The following is an 11,081-nucleotide window of genomic DNA, read 5'->3' on the forward strand; positions in this document are numbered from 1 at the left end:
TTTTGTTGTGTGGTTCAGTTGGTCTTCTGAGTTGAACTCAAAACCAGTGAGCAGTTGCGTCGATTAAAATGGTGCATCCACTGAATAATCCGTCATTTCCCACTGCGATACATAGATTCTATCTTGTATTTCAGCTGTCTTTGAAGGGAACAGTTTTGTGTTTGGATTATGCATCTGTTAGTGCTGGGCTTGTGCCTATGTCAGTGGCTACTCCGACTGGTTTAAGTTATTATCGAAATATATTGTAGTTCAGTGAAGGAGAAATGTCTTTGTGTTTTGTTTTCTTAGGTATATTTTAACTTTTGAACGCAAACTTTAAATTAGATTCAGAAATGCCTTTAGTATCTCACCCAATTTATCATATCTCGCTTTTACAATATATGTGGTGTTAACTAGTTTATCTCAAGACCGGAGGCATTCAGACATTTCTGAAGAGAGTGATGATAATGTGTGGCATATGAAACCAGATAAATAACACTAATCTAACTTGTTATTTCCAAAGAAACTATTAGAATCCAAGAGCAGATGATGTATTGCTCAACTAAGGTTTGGAGCTTTAAATCCATAGAGCAACTGTTGCTTAAAAATTACGGCTTTGTGTATTACGGAATTTCCACTGAAAATGGTTGACAATGTGTGTCTTGCAAATGCCAGAAGTAAATTTCTAGCAGTTTTGTTCTTGCAAATTCTTAACCTTTGCAATGAGACATAAGCCCTTAGTACGCTACGTCCTGAAACATCACAGCATTAGACTTCATAAGTGAAGTAACTTGTGTTCTATCACTGGAGGCAAATCTCATTTTGCATTTTTGAGGCTGATGTTACGCAATTATGAATTTTTAATTTAGAGCATGTTCTCTCTACATTCCAGACTTGTGAAATCAAAGGCTTTCTAACAAAATTATGTTGTTTTTCAGAATTTCTACAAGGAGATTGAGAGAGAAGAAATGTACATAAGGTTTGTAAACATGGCCAGTGACAAACTCGGCTCGACTTAGGGTAATGTAATTGGAGAAAATCAAGTTCGTCCCAGGCAGTCACTTGGAGTCTGGAGGAAAAGAAGTAATGAAAAAGATACTTTGACTGAGCCGTAACTACATTCCAAAGCTTATTTGTACTGAGAGCAGTGAGCATTAGAAATCAGTCGTGACATATTTTTTGTCAACTCTCCTTCACTTATATTATGATGAACACTGACTCAGGAGTGTTTTCACATGGAGAAAATAAATAAGTCAAAAGAAAACTGAGCAAAGAAATAATTTTGCCTCCTGGCGAGGTACAAAATATGTGACTTGGGGCAAGAAGGACTATTAAATATTATCATGGCTGATACTTATTTTAAATTTAAACCTTTTAGGAACCTTTTAAAACCTATTTTCACACAAAGTAAAAATGGTAATATGTTGTTGTGCGTTTTGTAGACCTCAGGGTTCCTAGTCCTCTGTTTGTACTTTGGCTTAAAATTGGCTAGACTGTTGCGCTACAGTGATGAAGCTTGTGTTTTTAATGCTATTTTAGGTATCTAAATATTATTCATTAATTCATTCTCAGATGCTTGTCACCTTTCTGGGTGGATTTTCACTTGCAAACTTGCTTCCTGTTGTTTAAATGGTTTTAATTAGCGTTTTATTAGTTTGCAAAAAGAAAATAAACTCCAGCAAAAGGCAGGATTGATAACTGGGGGCAAACATGTGAAGCTGAATTGCGGTTCTGCCCTGTTCAGCATCTCTCTGAAGACAAATTGCCTCTCACTGTGAACCCCTCACCCAAATTCTGCTCTCTCTCTCTCTCTGTTAACAAACTTATGAGAGTTGTAATGTGTATTGGAGTTCTGTGTTTTCACTGGCTTTTTCAAAATACAGTTTTGTGGTTTGTTGGGGTTTTTTTAGTGACAACCTTAAAAAAATGGGGTGGGTTTAGTCACAATTTAAAAAAAAACAACCAACAACAAACAAATGAAGAGAATCCCCATCTAGATATTGAATTTAAAGAAGAGACTTGTATCTATCTCCATAGCTGGGCAAATAGAACAGTATCTTTTGCACAGCCTCTGTGTTGGCTTCATGATGCATCACGAGTCGTTTATATGCGTTGGAAAAAAAACACAACGGAAATGCAAACGATCTGAAGCTTGTCTGCACGCAGAAATGCGAGCTTTAAATAACCCCACCCGTATCCAGTTGTTTGAAGACGATGTTGAACCGTTGTAGTCTTCAAGATAAATTATTTAGTAACGTTTAAGAACCAACTTTCTCCAAGAACCGTTTTTTTTTGTTACTTGCAGGTATTTGTACAAGCTGTGTGACCTGCACAAGGAATGTGATAACTATACAGAAGCTGCCTACACGCTACTTCTGCACGCCAAGCTTCTTAAGGTAAACACCGAAATGTGTTGCAAGTCCTGAAAATGCTCCTGGCGTTGCTTGTCGCTCTGAGAACGTCCACGCTGTAACCTGATTAACCACTGTGTGCTGCTTCTCACGTCAATTTTATCTCTCTATCGTTCATCTTAATTAATAGATGCAGGGAAGCAGCCCTCTGCCATTAGTGCGCGTCGCAGGGTGTTTTGCTTGTCCTGATCTGAAATGAATGGAACCGCCGTCAAGTCAAGACCGCGAGTTATAAATTGCAAAGCTGTAATTTAACTTTCTTTTAAATATCAAAGTTATGTAACGTGTGGAAGCGTCTTAACACTGAAACGCTCTCCACAGAATTGTTTTTGCAAAGGGAATACCAGAGACCGTTCTCGACTGCTCTTGGGAATCTCTAGATTTAGGATTGATTTTGAACAACTAGAGTTTAGAATGGTCTTCTTTCCAATAGGTAGATCTAATTTTAATGCAATGTTACACAGTTTATAGCAAATTTCTAGAGACATAACAATATTGCTATTCTTCAAGGAATGTTTCGGTATAACCGGCAATATATATAAATAAATGTTATCTATAGGAAGCGCCTTTAAAAAAAGCATTCTTGTCCGTGTCACCGTATAGCGTCTGTCAGAAATATGATGAAGCTGTATTTCATAAGCATTAATCTCAGTGAAAACTTCTGGGATGGAAAGTTTTCAGCATGTGCCAGCCCTGTTCCTGGCAGGTATTACCAGGTATTACCACAGAAGCTGTGCTACTGGTACCCCAGTTGACAAAAGGAATTTATCTCATTCTAAGCAGCTAATTGTTCTTAGTGATCTTTGATTTAATCGAAGCGATCCCAAACAAAAACATCTGTTTTGATCAGCTGAAAAGTGGAAGGTGTTAAATGAAACACTTCTAATGGATGCGCTGAGAATAATTCGTATCTCGAAACCGAGTAAACCGCACCCACGCTATAAGACTAAATAGGATGCAGAGCATGCATGTGCAATTTAAATTAAGGCACTTTAAAATGTATTTACTGTATTTTTAAAATAAAGAGAGATTTACTGGACAAGAAGATGTCAGTAAGACTTGTCTGTAGCACAAGAAGAAATTCTTCACAGTAGGAAGAAATTCTTCACGGAAAGAGAGGTCAGACCCGGGAACAGACTGCCTAGGGAGGGGGTTGAGTCACCATCCCTGGATGTGTTCAAGTGTCGTTTAGATGGGGTGTTGGGTGATGTGGTTTAGGGGTGAACTTGTAGTGTAGGGTCAATGGTTGGACTCGATGATCCCAAGGGTCTTGTCCAACCTGAATTGTTCTGTGATTCTATGAAAATCGCTGTAGCAACAGCTTTATTTGTTACTAACAGGAGGGGCAGTTGTTGGGCAGAGCCTGCTGGATGCAGTCACTTCTTTGGTAATGAAATTTTCTGTGCTGAGACACGTGTCAGAGACGTGAAGACGTGTGGAGATGGCTCTGACACCTCCAGTCACGCAGGCTGGTGCAGTCGGTTGCCTGTGGGTAGAAGTTCCCGTGAGTAACTTGCCGAGTCGGTGGCTATAAAGATCTCTCTTAATCCCACGAGGGATGTAGAGCGGGACTGCCAAACAGTGTTACACTTGCTCATCACGCTTTGCATGAACGAACCTTTTAGGTGAGATAAAGCACTCGTTCCTTTCCACTCAAGTGCTGTGTTTCCTGGAAAAACGGTGCCGTAAAATGTCCTTCAAACTTTTACCTATTATGGCTTGAGCTTGCTAGTCAGTATGCTTTATGTGACCTTAAATTAGAGTTTACCCAATTTTGTTTTTTTCTTGTAGAACGTCCTCAGAAAATTTGACTTACTGCAAAGAAATACCCAGATTTCTTTTCTTATAATGCAAATAGATAGAAGATAACAAATCCGAGGGTGGTATTTATTTAAGCAGGTTGTCATCACTAAGAACATATAAATACAAATACCTTGTAGTTTGGAATTACTTTACTGTACAAGCCTAATTATCATACAAAGGTTACTACCAGTAGTTAGCAGCAGATGCAGGAGTTCAATATTTCTTGAGAAGCAGCAGCATGGTGTTGTGTAACTTCAGGCAGTTGAGTTTTTCTGTCAAACCTTGAGGACAGGATTTTCAATGGCACTCATCATTGGCATATATTTCATCACATTGATTTTAATGGGATCACATTTAGGTCAAGACTGAAAGCTTTTGAGAATTTCACCTTTAAATTTGCGACGAGGCTGTCTCTGCGGAGAGGGAGGTTCCATCGTTGTCTCCAGATCACCACAAGCTGATGAAGTGCACTTGAGAAAAGAGACTTCGGTTTTATTTTTAACCCTTTTAGTCAAAGTTAAGAAAGTGTTCAAAACTAACAGAAGATAGTGGCTCTTAATACGCTGAAAAACCAAAAGGCGTGGAGTTGCAGACTCCACGACATTTGCGTTGCTCAGGAGCACAGCTTTGCAGCACCAAGTTGTCAGAATTGCCTGATTCAGCCAAATGCAAACATTTTGGCCAAATGAAGAAGTAATTGGGTGAAATTTAATAAGATATAGGAGGTAAAACTGGACGATGTAACAGTAATTCTGTGAGTGTATCTGTGAGTCGCTGATCTCTGCGTGACCTTTGCTTCTTTCCTGAAAGTTATGCACTTTTGTTTCAGTGGGCAAGAAGAGCAGGAGCTACTAATTGCAGGCAGGCTGTACAAAGTCAGTTGTGCCTTTCCATGCCTCCGAGTGTTCTCTGTGAATTTTAGCAATTTAATTTCTGTGCCTCCGGTCCTTTCCGTTTGTATTGATGCATCTCGGCTTCGGGGCTTCTCCAACCTAAAGCTGCAAGTGTTTGTTATTGCATCCCGCAGGTTGTGCCCATCAGCAGGCTGAGGTCAGTCTCATCAAACTCACCCAGGAGAGGAAGCCACCTCGAGAAGCTTCCTTCCAGCCGATATATATAATTAGCCTCCAATTACAGCGTTCAAATAAATGCTTCGTATGCCCAAGGAATCAAAGTAGCCCACTGCAAAAAAAAAAATCTTTGTTAGTGCATTAGCTGTGCTACCATTCTGTTAAATTAAAAAATGTGTATTTTATTTAGCCTAATTTTACTGATACACTTCATGACTTTCAATTTGCTTTCACTTTTCCCCTCTTTCTTGTGCGATTTAGTGGTCTGAAGAAGCGTGTGCAGCACATCTTACCCAGCGGGATGGATACCAGGCTGCTACTCAAGGACAGTTGAAAGATCAACTGTATCAAGAAATTATCCATTACTTTGACAAGGGCAAGGTAAAAAGGAAAGACAAAAGTCCAGCTATGTTTCATTGCTTTTCTCCCTAACTGATAAGTTGTATAGTAAACATAGTTTGCATCCAGTCACCTTCAAGGAGCTTTAAACTTGTTATAAGCTATTTGGAATGCTTTAAGGAAACAGTTCGCCAGCTAGCAGCTAAAGATAATGATTTTTTTAAAAAATAGTAAGAGATCAATGGTACATTTATAACTGCTGTGTTAAGGGTAAATATATGTGCGTATGATGCCATGGAGTAAACAAAAAAGTGATGCATGTAGTCTGGGGGACTTGGCTTTTCTGGCAGTTGCAATTGCTAAAGGAATCCTTCGGCTACCCTTCTTCCTTCTCGTGTGCACGAAATAATTCCCTCGGAGAATAGATGTCTGTGGTTCATATTGTAAGAAGGCAAAAATAATCTCAGCTGAGAATATTTCACTGCGTTTGCATCTTTTATTGCAAGGGGAATCAGCATTCAGTGTTGAGTGGTGGGAAAGGGAGAGTGCTGGTGTTACTATCCACGGAGATGAAGGTGTTTGTCTCGGTAGACAAGGAGATGTAGGGATGTGTCAGTGTTTGGGTGTTCCATGCACAAAATGCTTCAGTGTACAAGAAGAGATCTCTTTGTCAGGATATTTCAGACACAAAAGCTATTTTTTTCAAAGCAATATCTGTTGCATAAACGTAGCGCAAACAGAAATGTCATTGTCTGGTCGAACTAAAATATTATCCAACCAGCTCATGTTGTTCAGGTGAGTTTTTAGCAGAATCAGATTAGCAGTTTGATAGAAACGTTGCTTCAAACGTCAAAGATTATACCTTATCTTAATGCAATATTTAGAAGCTGTGAACAAACGATGCTAAAATGATTGTCATTCTAGACTGTGATAGAGCCAGGGTGCGTGGGGCTGGCAGGGCTTGTGTAGGTGCCTCCGGGCTGCTGCGTTGGTTCCCACGCTTTTGCTGCCCGGAAACCTTTTACTAACTCTTCAACAACAGGTAAGGAGAACCTCATCAGAATTAGACTCATAGCTGATTTAAAAGCATTCCTCTCTGGAAAGGAAAAGCCAGAATTCGCCTGTTTTTATTTCGTTGGTTTACATTTTTATGGCTTCGCGGTTAGTCCTTTATGGTGCTTGTGTACAGGCAGTGGGAATTGTTCTTCAGAGCACAGGCTGATGCGTTTGAGCTGTAAATTAAAAGCTGCAGCGTCCTTTTGCATCTCTATTGAAACCAGCCTGTCTTAAAGCTGTACCCGCCCGTTTCTGCTGATAGCGTTAACGAGCTGTCGATGTCAACAGCAGGCAAAATACCTGCTGGTTACTCTCCAGCCTGTGCCACGTTGCACAGCACGGCGTCCGCGCTTGAGAGACCGTTGTTAGGCTGAGTTACTGCTATTAATTTTCTTCCAGTTTTACTACAAGGAATGAGAGAAGGCTCTGCCTGCTTTCCAGAAAAATATCACTGAGAATGCTGTGATTTCACTTTCCTTCATAGACTAAACAAGGGAATCTTCATGATTCTGATAACTTTTGGTGAACGATGGTATGGACAGAACTGGTGATTACTTAATTCCTATTCCCCTGTGTAACTCAAGTCCTCAAAGTCCATGGTGTTATTTGTGTGTGTGTGCGTGGAGATGATTCATTTTCAAAGCACTCTTTCCTAGTTACAGATATCTCTTCTCTCATTTTCTGGTCACTCAAGTCGGTGATAACTTTTCATATTGTTCAATGAAAAAGAGAAAAAAATAAATCAACATATACTGAGAATATGAGCATCAAATGTCAGGAGGCTCAAAGTTGAGGTCTCCACAGTAGAATTAAGGTCATCCTCCCATGTGGGATGTTCTGACATTAGGATAAATCAACTTCTTGCATTTACCTATTGCAATTTGCAAATGTAGTCCAGCAGCTGCTTTAACTAGGTCATTCCATGATCAGTAAAACAACTGAAATTGCATTTGCTCTGCATTTTCAGAAGGCTACACTGATATTCTAGACAATTTGTCTTTTTTTCATACCATAACTGCCCTGCTGTGCCTCTGCCTGGATTAATCCCAGTACTTTGCTGCCTCTTCCAATAAAGTTAACAAGAGATGTCGAAAGAAGGTCACGTTACCCTGGACAGCTGTAGAGCTATTTCCAGACTTTTATGGAAGCTCAGGAGTTCTGTTTCAAAGTTGTCGTGAGACTGTGCCTCTTCCGCTCCAACCTGCCTGATGGGAAGCCGTGGGTTTGAGAGGGGACGTGGACGTGGTTGGAAACCTTATGTAGAAGAGATGGAGGAGAGGAATTTCCTAAAAGTTGACATCAGGTTTTAAAACGTCGGCTTTGTCCTTTTTAAAGGATGCTGTAGTTCAGGCTCTCAAAAATCACGATCCCTTTCTCTTAGCAGAGTAGTTTCCCAGGGGAGGAACACACAGTGCATTTTTCAAGTGAAGACCAACCATGAGGCTTATTCTCTAAGTATTAGGTGAGTTTAGAGGAGGCTATAATCCTCCTGGAATTGAGTGGGATGGGATGAAATGGACAGACTGGACACTGGACAGTGGACAGACTGGACACTTCTAGACCAGAATTGCCTTAGAAATTTCTAATTTAATAATACAGAGTGTGGGCTTGCACTGAAAGCAGGAGTGTGGGCATCTCATTTTGGTGAGAACAAAACACTAGCCTTCACCATGAATATCCCTGTTATTTGTAGTTTGAGAGCCATTTAAGATTCCTCATTCTGGTTTTTGGTTTTAATATATTATTTATTAGGAAACTTGCTCTTTTTTTGCTTCTGTTTGACTTTTGATCCTCAAATCAATGTTCTGTAAGGCTGAAGTACACCTTTCACCTTTAACAAATTACCGTCTTCGGGTACAACTTCTGCATTTTTCTCTTCTTCTGCTCTGTGGGTTTGATTCCTTCTTAATAATACTTTTCATTACTCTTCTGAGCTTCGTGTTCCCAAAACGAAACGTTGTCACTTCCAAGTTTCCTTGGTATACACCTAGTTTTCTCTCCTAGATTATTATTCACTGCCTCACACTTCCCTGTCTCATCTCCATCTCTCTTGGCTTTTGCCCTTAAAAGCTTTATCCTCACGCTTGTCACGGCGCTCCAACCTATCCTTTGAACTGCTCTGAAGTGTTTGCTCTTTCTGTGTTTTCCTGAAACTTTGTAATTTTCAGCAAAGCCCTTAATCCAGGGACTTTACTGGAAATTGGTGGGTTGAAGTATCTCAGGACAAGAAGGAAAAATAGTGCTGGTGATAAAGTGACGAGGAAAGGGGGGGAAGTCTTGCCCGTGTGGAGCAATTAATGTTAGTCAATGCTAATGAACTTGGCTAATGAAGCCAAGAAATACTCAGTGTCATTGACAAAGATAAGATACTAATTTTAAACAGGCTTGTGTGGTCTCTGGAGCTGGAGTGGAAGCAGCAGCTTTCTTGTCCCTGCGTGGTTAAAATGTCCAAACTGCAATATGTTTCAAGTTTGCCAGTGGAGCTGCAGCCTTTAAATCAGTCCATGTTGCCCACTTCTCCTTCATAAATTGAAAGCGTTGGACCCAGGGAGAAAAAAACTAAATAAATGCACACTGCTCATATATTTCTGTTTCTCCTTTCTTCCCCACCCCCCTGAAAAAAAGAAAAAAAAAAAAGCTTTCATTGTTTTACTGAAGCCACAAAACACAAAACATTTGAAACCACACAGTAAATGCCGTAGGTTCGTTTAAAATGTATTTTTCCCAGCTCATGGGATGGCATCGCATGGCTTTTTCTTCCATCTAACGAGACAGTGGTGAAATTTGCCCATCTGCCAAAAATCCGTGCGAGGCTGATGTCCAGATCGTCTGCCCCATCCTGAGAGCTGCGAAGGACAGAAACAGCTTTCAGAGAGGAGGGATACAGTGCTTGGCTGTGTTCCAGATGAATACAGCAAATTATTTTAAAGGGTTTCCAAGCATGGCTGTGTCTTGCACATCTTGAATGCAATGCTAGCAAAAGAGAAATGCCATGTTTTAACATCTTATTTACAATATTAAGCTTCCATGGTGGTTAATTAACACTACCTGAAATTTAAATGACTTGGAATGTCCCTCATACATCAGAATAGTGCACGATAATATTCTTATCCTAGACTATTTCATTTTTACTGATTGTTAACTCAGCAAGAGCTAAGAAATATCTTAAGTTCGCCCTTTGCTGCTCTTAAAGACTGTCAAAAATTAAATTGGATGCTGTTGTTCTTTCTGGACAGCAAGCAATCCGGCTTTAAAAACACGTCGAGTTTCTAGAAGTGAGAAAAAAAAAGAAATTCTAGGTTTTCCTTAAAAAGATCTCCTTCTGCATCCTCAAAGTCTTTCCCATAACATTTTGCAGCTCGTGCCTACACAACTATATTTAGTCTGTACACATTTTTCTTACACCCTCAGTTTATAAGAAGCATTTTCTTTCCACTATCGCCAACCTCTCTCTCTGGTGCACTCTCCAGATAAATTGTTCCTTGCATTAATGAGTTGTACATCGTACAAATCCTGTGTAGTAGCTCCCTGTACGGCTCATTCCTCCAGAAGACCTGTCCTGGGCAAACCTGGGAAACCTTCCAGCGCAGGAAATCTGCGAGGCAGCAGTTTGGGAGTTATTGACCTTCAAGAATATAGATTTCATTTATCAGGCTCCTTTGCCACAGCCGTGCTGTCCTCACCTGAATAAATTTGCTCCGTAGTAAACAGAAATTTTTTCAGAGGGTTGCACAGGGGATTTTGAACACACGGTTCCTACTTCTCTTAGGATGTTGGGAAAATTATCAGGCTCGGGTTTATTTTTTCGGTAGGTGCTGTGGTCCAGCTGATGGTAGGGTTAATGGATACGGGGACCTCCAGAGTTCAGGGTACTTGATGTTTTCACAAATTGAGTTTTATAATATGACTTTGCGTCGTTCCTTCAGCAGATTGAACAGGACAATGGTATTTCACAGTGGAAATGTTGGAGCGGAGTGGGGTTTTTAAGAGGTGGTAGGAACAAAAAGTAAGTGCTTTTCTAAGACCTCCCTCCCTTGAGGGAGAGGAGCCAGGTTAGAAGTTGGCAAAAATTGAAAGACTCTTTTCCCATGGTGAGGCACTTTATCGTGTATTTGCAGTATGATAGAAAAAGAGTAGTTTTATCTCTTCTCTGTACCTGAAAGTGTTCCATTAAAAATAATGCGACAAAATACGAGCAGTATAACTTGTAAACCAACTTTTAAGAATTTTTTAAGTCATTCCGGAAACTAATGTGGTTCATGGGCTGGCTGGAGCATCGCACTCAGAGAGTTGCGGTCAATGGCTCAATGTCCAAGCGGAGACCAGTGACAAGTGGTGTCCCTCAAGGATCAGTACTGGGACCGGTGCTATTTAACGTCTTTGTCAGCAACGTGGGCAGTGGCATCAAGTGCACCCTCAGCAA

General features: G+C 40.3%; 1 protein-coding gene across 1 annotated transcript in view; it reads left to right on the plus strand.

The window, feature by feature from the left end:
- Positions 1–5,644, plus strand: part of LOC104277879 (dedicator of cytokinesis protein 1-like) — a gene marked incomplete at both ends in the record, with an annotated part of 69,343 nt that extends 63,699 nt beyond the window's left edge. The window contains 3 exons of the mRNA XM_009874665.1: positions 918–958; positions 2,285–2,375; positions 5,525–5,644. Coding sequence (XP_009872967.1) covers positions 918–958; positions 2,285–2,375; positions 5,525–5,644 — 252 coding nt within the window. The remainder of the gene's footprint in view (positions 1–917; positions 959–2,284; positions 2,376–5,524) is intronic.
- Positions 5,645–11,081: the final 5,437 nt, after the last annotated feature.

This window comes from Apaloderma vittatum, unplaced genomic scaffold (assembly GCF_000703405.1).
Source record: "Apaloderma vittatum isolate BGI_N311 unplaced genomic scaffold, ASM70340v1 scaffold6008, whole genome shotgun sequence".
In the NCBI taxonomy this organism is placed as follows: Eukaryota; Metazoa; Chordata; class Aves; order Trogoniformes; family Trogonidae; genus Apaloderma; species Apaloderma vittatum.